At 38.4% G+C, this 17,455-nt stretch overlaps 2 protein-coding genes across 6 annotated transcripts; one reads left to right on the top strand and one right to left on the bottom strand.

Moving 5' to 3' along the window:
- Positions 1-291: 291 nt before the first annotated feature.
- LOC102721646 (UBA domain-containing protein 3-like) lies at positions 292-12,056 on the bottom strand. 3 transcript variants are annotated; one of them, XM_006654640.3, is made up of 13 exons: positions 12,000-12,056; positions 5,404-5,875; positions 3,996-4,057; positions 3,746-3,833; positions 3,599-3,660; positions 3,417-3,510; positions 2,913-3,320; positions 2,148-2,579; positions 1,912-2,055; positions 1,725-1,844; positions 972-1,110; positions 795-864; positions 292-704 (listed from the first exon to the last, which is right to left on the bottom strand). In XM_006654640.3, exons 2-13 carry the CDS (start codon positions 5,500-5,502, stop codon positions 590-592), a joined length of 1,833 nt encoding a protein of 610 aa, XP_006654703.1. In that variant the 5' UTR covers positions 5,503-5,875; positions 12,000-12,056; the 3' UTR covers positions 292-589. The 3 variants fall into 3 exon arrangements, with proteins under 3 accessions (XP_006654703.1, XP_015692425.1, XP_015692426.1); XM_015836939.1 differs by lacking the exon at positions 12,000-12,056 and having other exon boundaries at positions 5,394-5,410; XM_015836940.1 differs by lacking the exons at positions 5,404-5,875; positions 12,000-12,056 and adding an exon at positions 5,199-5,217.
- Positions 9,753-16,713, top strand: LOC102721164 (protein MLN51 homolog). 3 transcript variants are annotated; one of them, XM_015837842.2, is made up of 12 exons: positions 9,753-10,366; positions 11,334-11,436; positions 11,526-11,932; positions 12,020-12,780; positions 13,129-13,243; positions 13,395-13,517; positions 14,243-14,286; positions 14,415-14,460; positions 14,548-14,733; positions 15,721-15,803; positions 15,880-16,102; positions 16,212-16,713. In XM_015837842.2, exons 1-9 carry the CDS (start codon positions 9,894-9,896, stop codon positions 14,573-14,575), a joined length of 2,100 nt encoding a protein of 699 aa, XP_015693328.2. In that variant the 5' UTR covers positions 9,753-9,893; the 3' UTR covers positions 14,576-14,733; positions 15,721-15,803; positions 15,880-16,102; positions 16,212-16,713. The 3 variants fall into 3 exon arrangements, with proteins under 3 accessions (XP_015693328.2, XP_006654701.2, XP_006654702.2); XM_006654638.3 differs by lacking the exon at positions 15,880-16,102; XM_006654639.3 differs by having other exon boundaries at positions 15,880-16,713.
- Positions 16,714-17,455: the final 742 nt, after the last annotated feature.

Raw genomic sequence — 17,455 nt, 5'->3', positions numbered from 1 at the left:
ATTCTGGTTCCAAATTCTTTGATCCCCTTGATCTCGTTACTGTTCAATGTTGGACTCCATAGGAAATTGTGAGAATAAATCTTAGTGATTGATCCTACCTGCAGCCTGCAGCTAGCTGACCATTCCACCGCATTATGCCTTTTTGTTTGTCATGATCAAAGTTGTTCAAAAATGTTTCAAACTGGTTGGACTACATGCACTTGGGTGGTATAACTGCATGACATGGTTGCATAAAACAACTAGGATTAGATTCATCAGAGAACATGGCACACGAAAGGATGAACATCACACAGAAATTACTCGAACTCACTTTACTGAACTTTTGCAACAGTGATACAATCTACAATACCACATTCCCTTGGGGGAGATTTAAACTAAATTCTATTTACAGTGTCATCTGAATTTCGCACTTTGCGAACAAAAACAAAATGATACACTTGGAACTTGGTTGGCCATTTCTTGCCATTTCGTTATTAAAAGTGCAGGGAAATAAGCCTCTCTCTTCCGCTATTTACTGTTTACACACACTTGTCCTAGCTTAATACAGTCGCTATATGTGATGGTGCAGCAGCGAGGCATCAAAATAGTGTTAAGTAAAGGGATTTCCACCAACTTGGGGCAATGAACTTTGGGTGATGGCCTGATTCATAGAAGATAAACCATATGCACTGCCTGTAGAAGCCAAACCTTGGACTCCTTGATATCTAAAATTATTTGGAAAATGGAACAAAATGGGTTAGTCCATGTAAGTATGTAACATGCCCCGGTTGTGTGAGAAGTTTTTGATACATTACCCAATGGGGAGACTGGTGTTCTGCATCTGATGTGCAACGTTAACAGCATGCTGCTGGACCATGAACTGATCTGCAAATAGTCATTGCAGCATGGCATGATGCAGTAGGGTTTAGAGGGAAATCACAATGGAGTTAAACTGAATTCAGAAGATGGTGGAAACAAAGTAAAGAAATTACTGCTGTTCGCCATCATTGGTGGTACAAATTGTGGAGTTCTTAGATCATAATTAACAGATCCCATGAATGAAGCACGTGGTAACATTGAAGTACCACCGGTATGTGGTAATGCTCCTTGCATAGAAGACAAAGAAGGGAACTGTACATAGAAAAAAATGATTCTTCATTTACCTATTTGAAAACAGTAAAACTGGGTATCTTTCGTGATAATTTAGAAATCGTAATTTCATCATGTGTTACTATGATCAGTGAATTTCAAGAAAATGACACAAGTAGATAGTAACAATATAATACAACACTTAACACAAGAAGTGCAATCACATTCAAGAAGGAGATACAAGGTTGTAATTTTATTAGGACCAAACAACCAAGGACTAAGGAATAAATAAAGCATAATGCACATAAAGGAAAGTCAACAGTGCATTCAGAATTGTTCTTTCTCGCTGGGCCCATTTAGAATCACTCTTGACAAAACACAGAATCTATGTGGCAAATAAATCAATATACTGTTTGACCTAGAGCATTCTGAGTTTCTGACCACCAAAGGTCTTATCTAGTTCTTTCCTACTAAAACAAAAGGTAAAACTTTGTCATACCGTCGAGGCATGAGCTAGCAAGGAACCTCTTGGCATGTTAGCCAAATTCACTGAATATTGGATGAGAAAATGATTCTCTCAAAAGGACATGGTCAATGAGATGAGAAAAGAAACAAGACATTGAACCTGTAAATGGGTACGACATCACAGAACTTACATTTGCAGCTCCTACAGGATATTGCATGCTGTATTGTCCATATCCCATATTTAACTGAGGATTTGCTCTCCAATCCCAGGTTGAAGCATATGATGGATGGTAACTCATGGTAAAAATATCCTACAAATTGTTCTAGTTTTAGGGAAAAAATATATGGAGCACAATAAGTTAGTGATGTGTCCATTACCTCTGGAAGTGCCTTTCCTCTACTAGATCTAACGTCCAAACCAGGTTTCTGTGATGCTAGTGTTCCAATCAATATATTTGAGCCATGATTTGAAGGAAGAGAATGACTCCCTTGTATTGATGCTTGTGATGCGGATCCCCAGAACTGAAAATAATTATGTGGGAAAATGAAGTTTAATACAGTTGCTTTGTGAAAATAGTTGTTCTTCTTACCTAATACAAAGGCAGAGAGCAAACCTGGCTATTAACCGGAACACTATTAGCTCTGTTTAATGGAGAACTGTAAGACTGAATATTATCTGCGGTGGCAAAAAAGGGCTGGTTCTGCTGATTGCCATGATGTGTTTGGGGAAAGGACAAGGACTTGGTATTTTGGCTGGTTGGGAAACTACTTTGAGGTGCTGAGACAGAATTTGGGATCTGTGCCAGTGGACCCTCCAAAGAATTGGTACTGGAACTTGAAATGGCGGTAGCCTTTTTGGGAGTAGTGTCATCAAAAGTAGCCCAGCCAACATCAGGTAAAGGTAAGCTCTTCTGCACTTTGGTTTGACCACCAACTTGACGAGGCTCAAAATCTGAATCAAAATCGATCAAACTTTTTGATATTTCTAATCTGACATCTGCTATAGTTTTTGAGCTGAGATCAGCAGCTCCCGGAGGTGCTACTTTCTGCAAAATAAGAATTAAACATAAAAAGTTTCCAAGTTAAAAGATATCATTCCATTTTTACTTTGTTTTTTATGATGAAGAACCTGTCAAACTTCTGAATAAGACAAGTATTTTCAAGACCGATGTTAAGGAATACAAACTAGAAATCCCTCCCTAGCTACCTAAAATATTTATTTTCCTACAAACCAGATCAGAAGCATGCAAAAACAGTGGACACTATGACATTGATGATAAAAGGAAATCAAGAGATGGAGCTTATGCAAAAGGAAACAAGAAGAACCTATGGGCAAAGCATGCAAACAACAAAAGTTAGATCAGCAAGAATTGCATTACCTGTGTTTCAGTAGGAGTGGTAGATGTTGTGGCTTTATGAGATCTAGGAGGATCAGGAAGCCTTATAGGCAGAACTATTCTATTAGTTTCTTTGGAAGGTTCTACCACCGAAGGTACTGATTTGGTCATATCCTTATGATTTTGTTCCAAGCTTCCACCTGTCTTTTGAAGTTCATCCAGATGTTGATGTTTTCCACTGTTGGTTTTTTCTCTTTCCATTGTAGTTCTATTTTTTTGATCCACTTTAGCAGGTACAGGATGCCTTTTGAGATTACTTTGATCTTCTGAGGTGCTTCCTGTGCTATGCTGTCGACCATGATTATCTTCAGAAGTTCCACCATATGGACTTCTTGGAACTCCCCTGGATGAATCAACATTGCTGTTTCTATAAGTGTCATCCCGACTACCCTGAGTTTTCATTCAGATGTTTAATGTGTTACAAAGAGAAATGAGAGATTACTGGCATGTGTTTAGTTATAGCTAACATAAGCAAATGATAGTTACCTTCGCTTGTGGACAATCATCACCAATTCTGTCTCCTGTGTACCTCCGGTCAACATATACAGTCTTGATGAAGCTTCGGAGCCTGTCTACATCACTAGATGTGAAACACACAGTAATCAAACTTCAATTGCAGATTCACAGCATACATAAAGAGTCTAAGATAATCCGGTTTTGTGGCAAACCTACTGTCTGGAAGAGGCTGGCCTTGGAAGTCCCAATGTTTTAAATAAATTTCCTTACCACGCTGAACTATCAAAAAAATATATGTTGTAAGACTCAGACACCAAGCAGATCAGGATTTAAACTAAAAATAATGGTATTAAGCCAACCTCGTTTCCCCCTTCTTGAAGAGCAGAAACTTCTTGAGAAGTAAATTTAGCCATTGATATCGATTTTACACGATGAGTGAACTCCCGGCTGAAGAATAACAAAAGTTCAGTAATTAGACAACATTTATCAGTAGTTTATTACTTCTGCACAGATATTCATAATTGTCATAGTCAATCACAAAGTAGTTGTGGCATTGCATTTTAAAGTAAAAAACAGAGGAAACACATGAAGGATATTTACACCACTTACTGTATTCCGCTGCAGCTAATACAGACAAGAGTTGAGAAGCTTGTGCATACGTATTGTGGTCCCTGATGAGGAAGAATATTTTTTGGTTACTCATGTCATGAAGAAAAAAATTTACATCTTTCATCATATTGCCACTAATAACATATTGTTGCATTGCTAAAGAAACAACATATTGTTGCATTGCTAAAGAAACAACATATTGTTGCATATGCTCAGCTACTCACCAGATCATTTATTCTAAAAAAGAGAGAAATTAGTACATCATATGTTTTTTTTAAACGAAATTATACATGGATAATGAGATAATACTCAGAATGTATATGATGTGCCCAATGTTTGATAGGCAGTTCAACCACCTCAGTTCATCAAGAAGACAATCAAGTATTATTTATATAAGTGGCCAAGGGGCTTTTTTTTTTGCAGCAGATATCTAAAGCAAGTATGAAAAATATTAGGCGGCATCACTGTCATAATTATCTCGTTTATTGTTATTGATCCAAACCACAAGTACCTATTAGCAATGAGGCAACCATTTTGCAATCCTGTATAGCCTATCAGAGTTCACCTAGAGTTTCATTCTTTTTGTTACTATCTTACCAACACAAAGGTTGATGTGGAAAATTCGATATGCTAATGATTTAATCCATACAATATAAAAGACGTCGCTATGGATTCAGAACACAAATTGCAGAATTCTGTAATATTTAAACATTGCAACCACGGAGTGCCATCTACTAGAGACAAAATGGAGGTTCATATTTTGCACATTGCCATATATCGTAATGTACGAATGTTGTGTAAATCCATATGACCGGATATTAGTTCCTAAACAGAAACTATGGTTTACGTGCTCCTGAAGTCATGGTTCTATTTAGTAGTGGGATTTTTCATCTTTTCGCTTTTCGAAGGAAAAAGGCAAACTTCATATTTGCAAACGGAAAATAATTTGCAAATAAAACTTTTATATACGTGTTCATGGCGATCTAAAAGGCAATGCTAAAAATAAACTACGATGAAAAAACCTCAAAATTAACTTCAAATTTAATGTTAAAATTTTACATTTTGGCTTATAAGCATAAACAAAAGTCAAAAGATGGGAGCATAGGAGTATCACACATAACATGACATATAGCTTCAAGTTGATCATCAACATGGTTCCGGTTTTGAACAAGCACACAAAAAATTCAGGTCGTAGCTGCCAACCTCAGATAGTTCATTTCCCTAATAACAGTTTCACCATCCTCAGAACTCCTAACCCATATACTTCCAGAGTTCCAGTAAGAATTCATATGGAAACAAGCTGGGCGTGCCTGAACTGAATACTACACATGCACAGAGAGCAAGCTCAGAAGGAATCTTAAGCCCTCCTCGAGAGATCAACCAAACCTTTCTGATTACCGGAGCTCACCAGGCTGTTGCAGTTGATGCAGCGGCGGTTGCCGGGCAGCTTGAGCAGGGCCCGGATGGCCCGCTCGTTCCTCTCCTCCTCCTTCACCCTGCTCCCCATCCGGCCGCCACCCCCCCTGCTCCGCGAATCGAACCCGCGAGAACCGGAGCTCCTCCGGCGAAGGTGACCTAGGGTAGGGATAGGGACGGATTGAGGAAGGCCAAGAGCAAGGAGATGCTGCTTCGCGAGGATCAATGGGGGTGGCGAGGTTGGCAGCTTTTCGTGGGAAGCAGCGAGCGTGCTGCTGTTCTTGGCTTTGAGGTGGGTGGGTGGAGGGGAGAGGAGGTCAGCGTCGGCGTGGAGGGCTTGGTCACCTTCGCCTCGCCTCGTTGGCGGGTCGCGTGGCCGCCGGTCTCCTGGTCCGCCACGCCATGGCCATGGTCGTGTGTGCTTACCTGTGTCGTGCTCCGGCTAATTACCAGAATGCCCTTTCCTGCTTAAGGAACATGATTAGTGGAGCACGATACATTGGTACTCGATATTCGTTTCAATGTTCCGATCATCATTCATATATAAAAAATATATATACACATACATATATAACATATTCATAAATTTATTCATAAATTTATATAAAACCAACATATTCCATCCGTTTCAAAATATAAGTATTTATAGTGTTTAAGTCTTGTCTTAGAATATAACTATTTTCGTTATTATTCACAATACTACTCTACACATTGATCATTTATTGTTCAAAATTTTCTTATTTTATCCGCACTCACCCGCCCACCTCATCAATTCGAAACCATAGCTTTTCTTTATCAACCTTAATCTACTAAACAACCTAGAAGCTTATATTTCAGAATTAGGACCATAAATTATAATATGGGACCGAAGGATTAGTAGTAGGCAGTATTCTTATGGAGATGAGCTACCAAATGTTCCAAACTGTGCACGAGATTATTGGTGTTATTGAAAGGGCCTACAGATTTAGGGGTGATTGTGTCAAATGATATATTTATAAATAAAATAATATATAAGTGCTTTAGCGATCTAAAAGCTAAATTTAAAAAATAAATTACGATGAAAAAACTCTAAAATCTGCTTCAAATTTAAGATTAAAATTTTAAATTTTGATTTATAAGTATAAGTAGGAGCAGAAAGGTAACGGTGTTAGCGATTTTGGTAGACTTAGTTCGGCCTAACCATCAATACTACGATGATGTGTCAAGTGTTCAGGTAATCAGTTACTCCGTATAACCTATATGTCGTTATCAAAATATTTGGATAAATACAAAAGTTTCAACCGTAAATTGTTTTTTTATCACAGCAATTGTCCAACCAATGGGGCTCTAAGAGTTAAACAAAGTGAATAAAGTGCTTAGCTCACTTAATCAGTTAGTTAAAGAGACATAATCTTCAGTGATCGCTTAGTTGAGCGACTATTGCGTAGATTGAAAACTAAAAAGAATAGCAAGCAACATCCAGCTGTTCTAGATAAAGAAGACGACGAACGGGTTGTTTAGATGAACTAAACTTTTTAGCCCTATACCATATCGGCGAGACAATTTTTAAGCCTAATTAATTCATAATTAGAGCACATTTACTGTAGCATCACATAGACTAATCATGGATTAATTAGGCTCAATAAATTCGTCTCGTGAATTAGTCTAAAATTATAGATAAGTTTTATTAATAATATACTTTTACTATTTATAATAAGTGTCCAAACATTCGATGGGATAAGGGCTAAACTCCCAAACACCCCCAAAGCAAAGAACTCTGTACAAAAAGAGCAGCCTCTCTCTAACTACCTGCATCTCAACTTCTGAGGGCATTTTGGGTACATTTTCTGTTCCAGGTAGGCACGCATGACACTCTTGAACCGGTTCAGAATTCAGAGATCTGGAGAGAGCGAGAGAGATAAGAGCAAGACAATTTGCTGTTCTAGATAAATTTAGTGCTTGTTTAGTTTGTGAAAAATTTTAGATTGAGTGGTACATCGGATGTTTGACCGGATGTTAAAAGACTATTTCAACGATTAATTAAAAAACTAATTATATAGATCGTGAAAAACCACGAGACGATTTTTCAAGCCTAATTAATTCATCATTAGCATAGGTAAGTGTAGCAGTTATGGCTAATTATGGACTAGTTTGGTTTAAAATGTTCATCTCATAATTTTTTTCTAAATTATATAATTAGCTAATTTTTAAATATATTTAATACTCTATTTATATACCCAACGATTCGTTGTGACTGAGGAACGAAAATTTTTTTGGAACTAACGAGGTTCAGAGATTACAGAAATGCAGAGGATGTGACGACCAATTCATCAGTCGAGAAAAGATGGGGTGCGTCGTGTCCGCTACGCGTCCGCTGTTGGAACGTGAAATCGACATGGAAAAACGCATGGTCAATACGATGGAAAAAAATGATTAGTTAGTTCTGGAATGGTTGGATAATAGGTGGCAACTGGGGTTGTTCTTCTTCGTTGAAACCGACATTTAGTTCTAGATTATACGTACTCCACTAATCTGACCGACATTTATGTTTCTTATTTCATGTGGTTAAGGAAAGCAACGTACAACTTAATTCCTTTCCTTTGCATGTCATCACTTATTGAAAGTTTTATATATATTATTATTTATTTGAAAAATACTTCTATGTTTTTATACTAACAATTCAGCTAAATTCAGGTGCATGCCGGTATACCATCCTTGAGAGCAAGCAACAGGGACGAATGGAACATGCAATCAGTCTTGCAAATCTTTAGAAATAGAGGACTTGTCAGGTTCAATGGATTTTCAAAGAAAAAAAGCTAAAATATACTACCAGTCTTTAAACTTGATTTAAGATATTATACAGATCCATAACCATGTTTTATTATACCATGTGTAGCTAGTGAGGTCAGATTACTATCTTAGCCATGGTACCATGACAAAATATTATTATTTGTCCCCATTCGCTACGGTTCTAGTTCCTCTTCACCAGGCTCACACCATGTTCTGTCAACCATTGCACACTGATAATTTTCCATTGTGAGTACTCTTTATCACCACCTCTGCTCCCTTCCATGACCCTTTATCCTATCTAAGTGTATCTCACGGTCACCAAAACACGGAACATTGTCACACCAAAGCTCTCCCTACTTCACTATAACACCCCACCAACCCGTTTAAAGCCTGGTAGAATTATCGTTGTAAGCTTTACCCATCTATTTAGATCTAAGAAAGATCAAAGGTTGGTGTGTATTCTTACTTATCGCGGCGGTCCGTTTTTTAACAAAGTATGGTAGTGTGGCTACTATTTGAAAAGAGATTTACCCTGGTCTAACAAAAAATACATCGAGATACCGGTGCCTCAGGGTATCAAATCGTTTTTCACCATTGGATCTAGCTGAATAGGATATGCACAGTTAGATCCAACGATCATAAATGATTTGGTACCGTGAGATACCGGTATCTCGAGTTACTTTTTGTTGAACCGAAACAAATCTTATTTGGAATACATTAATATCTTTCTTGTATTCTTGGTCATTCTAAATTGTATGATGTTTGTTGTTTAAGTTCATTCAACGTCTCAGTCAGGATTTTGGGTCTCCCCACTAAGGCCCAAGCATGTATAAACAAATTAAATGATTAAAAAATTAAGTGGGCAAAATTCAAATTCACGCTCTAGCAAATTATCCAAAAAGTACCAAAGGAAACTTGCAAAAGATGTTTATTAGTTGACTCTTTTCGTTGCTACACAAGCTAACATAATAACATGGGAAGAAGATGGAAGAGAAACATCGTTACTACATATGACAATGACTTATAATTGCATTTAATGAAATTCTTTTTGTTGCATGTGGATGTATAAAAAGAAAATGAAGATAATAAGAAATATTTGATGTATCGATTAAAAGATCATACATAACTCTAACTCTATATTTATACATACCTCATCTCTAATAATATATATAAATTAAAAAGACCATATCTGACTCTCTACGTAGAAATAATCGTCTAACTTACCGCTATATGGTTTTGAGTGGCTGACATGAAAACCCCATATCTCTGTAGGCCCATATGTTAGACTCGTCTGACTCTGTACATGCACAAATCAATCCATTATTATTATTATTAAAAAATAGTATCATTGTAAAAGAGAGCGAACCTCTTTACCAAATCTCCGGCCTCTTTTTGCAAAATCGCTTTTCTTTGGGAAAAGGAGACTAGCCATTAGGACCCACGTGCGGTATGTGGGCCCGCCTTATCAGTGTCCGAAACGATGTCTTAAATTAGTGGATTTGGACAAATCCAATCATTTTTAAATACTACTTATTCTTTACTAAATTGTATCCACCTCCGGTCCTCCTCCCGTAGTCCCGTGGATAGCAGAAGCAGAAGACCACGAGAAGCCTCTCGAAGCTTCCAGAATCCCGATTCCGCCGGATCCTCCGCGAGCCCTAATTCTCTCGCCCAGTTTGTTCGGTTCGCCTCGCGATCTCCCGGCTCCTGACAATGGCTGACAGGGAGAAGGCGGAGACGGAGACGGAGACGGAGGAAGAGTACGAGAGCGATCTCGACGACGCGCCTCTCCCGGCGGTGCGGCGCCGGGCCGCGGCGAGCGATGACGAGGAGGAGGATCCCTCTCCGCCTACGAAGGCCGGATCCGACGCGGAATCCGACGGGCAAGGCGCCGCCGAGGTGTACGACGACGACGTGTACGAAGATGACGACGACGAGGAAGAGTACGAGGTGTACGAGGAGTTTGAGCAAGGGCGAGGTGGAGAGCGCGGAGTGGCCACCGGTGCGGTGGCCGTAGTGGCAGAGGAGGAGGGGATTAAGGGGGAGGAGGGAGGCGAGGCGTCGGCTGCAGCGGCGGAAGGAGATGAGGGGAAGAAGGGGAGTGAGCCCTACGCCGTACCGACGACTGGTGCCTTCTACATGCACGACGACCGCTTCCAGGAGGCCCGTGGCCGTGTGCGCCAAAGGTTCTATCAGTTCAACCTTCAGTTCGTTCGCTGTTTGTATTGCTATTATTTCCATATTATATATATATATATATATATATATATATATATATATATATATATATATATATATATATATATATATATTAGTGTATAATCTAGATAACTTGCTAGGCTAGGTTCAACATGCCTCTGAAACCACAACTTGAGGGCATTGCATGTTCAATAGTTCAATTAATTTCATCTAAGTGTCATTGCACGAGTGTGTCAAGCCAACTAGTCCTGCGGAGTTGTTAGAAGAGGCTAAGTTGATATATATCTGCACAGCAGTAGTGTAGTTTTTTATTTATACAATGGCTTAAATATATTTTAACTTCGCAATATGTCACATATTTTTGAGGAGGGCCAATCGCAAATTTCTTGGACTGAACCAGATCCAAAAATTTTAGCTTTATTTTTGTGTGCACTAGGGTAGAACATGCTCCCCTAGTTTGGGAAGCATTAATCTTACCAAGTTGGCATTCCTTAGATTTTGATGTCAACCAACAGAAATAAATGTAATTATGTAAGGCTATCAGATACTAAACCAGTAAACACTCCTTTCCATACTGTACATCATTATATAATTATGCACATTAATTATGATTTGTGCTAAAACTGTAAAGACAATCTTATTTAAGAGAAGAAGTTTGATTGTCTTACAATGGTAGGCTGAATTGAAGTGTATTGAACAAAGACTGGAAAATTTGTCTCGGAAAACTGAAGAGTTCATTGAATTCACTGTTTCTTTTTCTTTAAATAAAATATTTGTCTGGTGTGTCATCCTTCCAGTCTACAAACTGAATGCTGAACCCAACTAAGCTAGGCAACTTTTGTTATGTTGAATGCTTTATCTCAATTTCAGGAAATGCCAATGTGATACTCTGTTTTGTTCTCTGGATATCCATGATCCATGTTTAAATTGCTGCTACCCATGTTGTGATTTCAGGAGAATATTGAGTAATAGACAATTGTGGAATGCTAAAGAGGATCAAGCGTGGGTCCATGACAGATTTGATGAAATGAATTTGCATGATTTTCATAATGACTACGTGAGTATCATATTGTCTTAGTTTTATGTGTTATAAACTATTGATTATCTTTCTTACCGAGGCGCTTCTTTTATTGATGGTACTTTTAGACAAGAAGAAGACCCAGGGATCGATTTAGAGGACGTGGTGGTGGACCTGGCAGTAAAGCTCGTGGTAGTACCTGTGGTAATTTCAGAGGCAACAAGTCACAGACATACTACCATGATGGTTCTAAGAACTACATATATGTTCCAAAAGAACCGCAAAGTTACCATGATAATACCAAGAAGGTTCAATGGATTCAGAATGATAATGGGAAGAATAGGTTTACCAAACCATCTAATCCTCATGATGGCAATGCCAATAATTTTGATTTTGTCCCAAAAGAGTCTCGTCCTCTCTATGACAATACCAAAAGTAATAAGAATGTACCAAGAGTAGTTCGAGGAAGAGGCTCTAAACGTTATCAACAACGCTGGAGGAGTACTGCTGAGATATCTTCAGAGAATAATAATGAGTGAGTGGAAGGTTTCTTCTTATGTGCTCTCTGTGTCTTTGTTTTGATATAGAACTTACAATTGTACCTTTTTCTCTCGTACTTCAGATCACATAATCTTGAAAACTCTTCTTCAAATGCAAACTTGGAAAAACACCAACATCAAGCTTCAAATTCTCAGCCAGAACGAAGATTTCCGATGAAGCAGACAATTGCATCAAATTTGAATTCAGCTTCGCCTCCCTTTTACCCATCTAGGTCATCCCGTCAGGAACTCCCAGTGAGTCAGAAGGGGAATGCACAACCTAGTACCAGTACTAGACCCTTCTCATCCCCCATCAGTATGGAGAGTGCCTCTCCAACCCCACAGTATGGCCCTCTCTTGAGAGGGAAGGCCTTTGTACAGTCTGCTGGGCAAAGCAAGTTGCATCCTGAAGTTCCTATAAAGGGCATTGATCATCCTTCATCGCATTTACCTACATCACCATCAACTAGTCAATTTCCTGTAGCAACTAATCAGGTCACTGGACATTCGTTTCAGTCCCCACATCCAGTTGTCCAACAAAGATTGGTTCAATCATTTACTCAATCCACACCAAAGATGTCTGGTCAGATGTTAGCGGCACAATTTGGCAGTGGTGATAAATTGGCATCTTCCTTGCAATCTACATCAACGATTTTGACTGAAGGCACCGGAATATCTTCACCTCGTGGTTCCAGCAAATCTAATACTAGATTGATGGTAAAGGGACAACATAGTGACCAGGGAGAAGAACATGCTTCTTTTATGTATGGTGGAGCTCAAGTTCTTGGGGCTACAGGATCACTTGGTGACCAAAATTTCCGTGGAACCCCTGCACTATTGCCAGGTTTGTATTTTTACTATTCACCAGGCAATATAATTACCAGAGTGCTAAATGAGTAAATGATAACATAGGTGAGGGGAAAAGAAATAATCTAATTTCTAAATGCTTATGCCTCCATTGATACTAGAGAGTTCATGTTATCTCCATTGAGGGAAAATGTTTTCGGTGATGTTAGCGGATCTCTAGAAAATACCAACTATGTCAATCAAGCAAATAAACTCCTTTTGACTGGTGATTTCTGTAACGTACTGTTGTTTTCAATAGACCGGTACCCCATTGGAGTGAGCTGAACCAAGTTTTTGTTTCCAGAGCCATTCTACAATATGCCTTTAGCATTTTTTTTTCATACAGTTATGCAGTTTGGAGGTCAGCATCCAGGTGGGCCTGGCGTTCCTTCAATTGGCATGGCTTTACCAGGATTCGTGTCTCAACGACAGCTTGGTCTGAGCAATTCTGAAATGACTTGGTAATGACTCTTTGAACGAATTTTTTGCTTGATTTTCTCAACCTCTGATTGGTATGATATGATATTGTCACATTGTACTCGATGTAGACTTTAGCACACTGCTGTTGGCTCAGGCCTAATCTTTTTGTGGTCTTTATCTGAATGAAATTAGGGTACCGATATTGACGGGTGCTTCTGGAGCTATGGGAGCAACGTATGGTTCACCTTATATTGCGGTAGATAGTAGCTATTATCCCCGAGCTTCTGAACATGCATCTTCATCAGTTTCTTTGAGGTATGCTAGTCTAATTCTCTAATATGATTCATGTTGAAAGGATTTGACTTTCACACACAAGTCATATAGCACTTTGAGAATTGAGATAATATCAATTTGATGATGAATCCTCCTCTTTATTGAATTGTGGTTTTGAGGTAGGATCACCCATTACCAACATGTTGACAACAATAAATGCAATGAACTAGTTAACGCCCCTACATAGACTTAATGTGAGAACCTATTTTATGACTTGACTCTACCAATGTGCTTTGCTTTACCTGTGGGTACCGGTTGACCAGCCATATCATGAACAAAGGTTTTCATAGATGATTGGAGTAACTCCACTCTTCTGATATGGATTGTTTGATGACTATTTTATTTAGGTTGAATAGTTATTTTGTTTTCATTTACTTATTTATTTAAGTTGAGCAGTTGTTTTGTTTCCATTTACTTCTGTGTTGTCTTGTGCAACCACAAGGGGGCAATTTTGAGTGACGCATGGACACAATCATTATTCATGCACCCCTAGCATTTTCCTACCACGTAATCTAATTGCACAAAAGATCGTTGTTGATTTCTGTCTGAGCCTTCATCACCAGCCACCAACACAACATGCACAAACAGAAAAAAGTTAATGAGAATACAAAGGATCACAAGTCTACCCTTTTCAACCCATCATGCAAACTGCTTCCGTCATCTGAGCACTTCTGATAGTAATAATATTCTTGTTGTTTCATATACAGAGAACCCAGTGCCTCTTCTCAGTTGAAATCACAAGAAATAACTGGTAAAGACATCTTCCTTCCCTTTTCATTTCTTTTGTCTTCTTGATTTTTTGGTGTTTCTTTCAATTTTTTCGATAGCTTTTCCTATTTATGCCGAATAAATGCACTGAGGCCTTTTCCCCATTTGCAGAGGCTTTAAATGATGAACTAAATCAACGCCAACATAAACTTCGGAGGTGTGTTAAAAGTTCACATGTGTTATGTTTGCTGTATGCTTTCTGTTTTAACCCAATGTGTTAATATCATGTTGCATCTTGTTACAGATATTCAGAGATGAACTTTGGACAATGAACATAGTGATGTAAGATGAACTTTGGCCATGTTAATGAGGACTTCATCTGTTAGATTTTGGTCTGTGCAAGACTTTTATCTCAAGGCCTTTCTGAGTCCTTGCAACTCTTCAGTGTCTGATCTGTAGCACTTGGGGCTGTATCCAGAAAGAATGCTAGGTACACATGGTTTCTCTTGTTGTTTCTCTGTGTTATATTAACTGGTGGTGTTCTGTGGTCTTGCCCTTTCACCCAAACCTTGACTCTTTGAGGGTAACATAAGTACAATCCTTTGGCAGTAGACATTAGATGCCTATTATCTTTCTATTCATGTTTATCACTTGATCTTTCACATGTCATGTATCACTACAACAATTGTTGCCTGGCATTCACTTCAGGATTCTTTTATCATAGATTCACAGAGTGACAACTAAGTATGGAACATCTTTTCATTGATGAGTGTATTATCACTTCGTGAGCTAATACTTCCAATTTTCTGCAGCTGTTTCCTTAGACATCTAACATTTTAGTGAATAAATATAAGATCAATATTTTCTAATTAAATGAGGTAATTGAATCTTAGCTTGAAAACTAGCTTAACAGCTCGCCATTGCCTTTGGAAGCATAGTGCGTCAGTTTCTTAATTTATCATACTAAGTTCTGTTCAAAATCGTGATTTAATCTGAATCCGTCCTTTTCTCCATTCTCTAGTCACCTCATAAATTAACTACATGTCATCTCTTCTCCTCCGGTTTTTAATAGATGGCGTTGTTAACTTTTAAATATACGTTTGATCATTTTGTTTTATTCAAAAATGGGTAACTAACATTTATTTTGTTGTGATTTGGTCTGTCACTGAAAGTATTTTAAGCATGACTTATATTTTTACATGTTTGCACAAAATTTTTGAATAAGACAAATGGTCAGACATATGTATAAAATTCAATGGTGTGATCTAGAGGAAGTATTTTAGTAAGACACTTTCAGTGGCTATGTGTTTGTATTTCCTGTATCTGAACCTTAGATAGACAGTTATCAGGATATATCCTGTTGAAGTCATATATATCATGCTCCTATGTGCGCCCATTAACACTTTAGGATCATAGAATATGCTTTGATTTGACGAGCAATAACAGATTTGACCAAGCTGGTGCTGCTCCTTTGCAGGTTTGACAGTTGAAGGTGTTTATATCGTTACTATAGTCATTTGCAGTGATTGTTCTGATGGGAAGTTGCTATTGTGTCATTAGGTATGATTTTCAACAGTTAACGCCATTTGAATTCTTCTTGTTGTGATGGATGTTCTGAAACCTGTTGCTCTGTCAGGCGAGATTTACATGGTTCCTCGTCCATGCTGTTAATGCCATGTTGCTATTGAGCACCTTCACATTGGCATGCATATATGAATAATAATGCGATGGGGAATACGTGAGCTCACTGTTCTGTAAACTTCTTTTGATGGTGAAAGAGGGAGAATACAGGGCTTTGGGTTTGCTTGTATGGCTATCTTTGCATTGCTCAGCTGAGTTGATCATTGCCAGTTAATCTTGTATGATATTTCAAGTATCTGCTAGTGATATGCTCGCTTTGTTAAAGATATTATAGCTATATTAGCAAGTTATATATATTTTGCTTTATGTTGGTATTTTTTTCCTTAGGGGTGTTAGCATTGAAGAGGGAGCCGCTAGCACATTGCTCCAGATACTAGTACGGTACGTGCTAGTCACAGAGATCTTTCTGTTCAGTTCAAACTACTTGTGTAATATTTTGTGGGGCAGCCCAGACTGGGCTTAACGGATTTTCATTAAGGAGAGAAGCATGTGCATGGTGTGATTTACAAACTCAGCGGAGGTTGCTGAGTCCGGCCAGAGCCGGTGAAAAACAGAAAAAGAAACGAAGGGCTACTCCTCACAACATTTGAAATAACCAGCCTCCGTCCGAATGACGATCTCGTCTCTGATTTTGTTGAACAACTGAGTCGCTGATTTATATTTGATCATTGGCTTCCCTTGATAGATGCTATTAATAACTAGAAAGATGTAAAAATGAGAGTTCTGTGAATGTTGAAGTACGTGCACGCCTTATGAAAATGAACCGAGTACTAATACTACACGTATTGGTCATTTGGCTATACATGTCCCCTGTTTTCCAGACAGGTTTGCTGTGTCTTCCGCCCTACAAGTTAGCTGGTCAGAGCATCACAAATGAATCTGGTCACGTTCTTCAAATAAAAATAAAACTACAGTGCTTCATCGAGCCTATTATGCAAGAGAATAAGGAATCCTTACAATCTGCACTTCTGCAGCATCAACAACAGAAAATTTCACGTGTAAACACGTATAAGCTGATAGCTTTACATAACCAGCTTTAATGTGGCCTTGTTGCGCTTTCCCAAAGGACCCAAACACGTTTTAAGCAGGTGCTCTCCACAAATTCACCTGCACATTGGCCCCAGAAAGCGAATGCAGGCATCAGAGATTCATCAGACTGCTGATTTCTTGTCCCTGACCTGTCTCTATGACTATTACTGTTCTGTCTTAAAACATAATCATTTTTAGAGATGGCTATGGGTGTTAAGGAAGTACATAAAAATGAATAGAGCAATGTTATGATTAGTTGAAAAGAAGATATGGGTGAAAAAATTAAATGGATAATACGATGAAGTATGTGGAAAACTAGCTATATTTTTTAGATAAAAAATGAGGGGTGGAAAAAAAGTTCATTTTGTGAGGGAGGGAAACACTATACTTTATCGTGCGCAGTTTAATAATACTTCTTATAAAATAAATTCCCTCTATTAGAGCAGTTACAATAGCAGACTATAAGACAACTATAAACATATTTTAAGAAGATAAGAGGGAAGAGAGAAGAACAGTGAGCTATAGATTTATAGTCAACTATA

Source organism: Oryza brachyantha, chromosome 5, assembly GCF_000231095.2.
Source record: "Oryza brachyantha chromosome 5, ObraRS2, whole genome shotgun sequence".
Classification (NCBI taxonomy): Eukaryota; Viridiplantae; Streptophyta; class Magnoliopsida; order Poales; family Poaceae; genus Oryza; species Oryza brachyantha.
This window is presented reverse-complemented; position numbering and strand designations above follow the sequence as displayed.

Bases quoted from the DNA above. Each gene is read 5' to 3' on its own strand.
- LOC102721646 (XM_006654640.3), bottom strand. From the start codon at position 5,502: ATGGGGAGCAGGGTGAAGGAGGAGGAGAGGAACGAGCGGGCCATCCGG. The intron at 3,834-3,995 runs GTAAGTGGTGTA...GTTATTCTTCAG, and splicing joins ATTAGCTGCAGCGGAATACA to CCGGGAGTTCACTCATCGTG. The intron at 3,511-3,598 runs GTTTGCCACAAA...TTTCACATCTAG, and splicing joins CAGCCTCTTCCAGACAGTAG to TGATGTAGACAGGCTCCGAA.
- LOC102721164 (XM_006654638.3), top strand. From the start codon at position 9,894: ATGGCTGACAGGGAGAAGGCGGAGACGGAGACGGAGACGGAGGAAGAG. The intron at 11,933-12,019 runs GTGAGTGGAAGG...CTCGTACTTCAG, and splicing joins TCTTCAGAGAATAATAATGA to ATCACATAATCTTGAAAACT. The intron at 13,244-13,394 runs GTAATGACTCTT...GAATGAAATTAG, and splicing joins AGCAATTCTGAAATGACTTG to GGTACCGATATTGACGGGTG.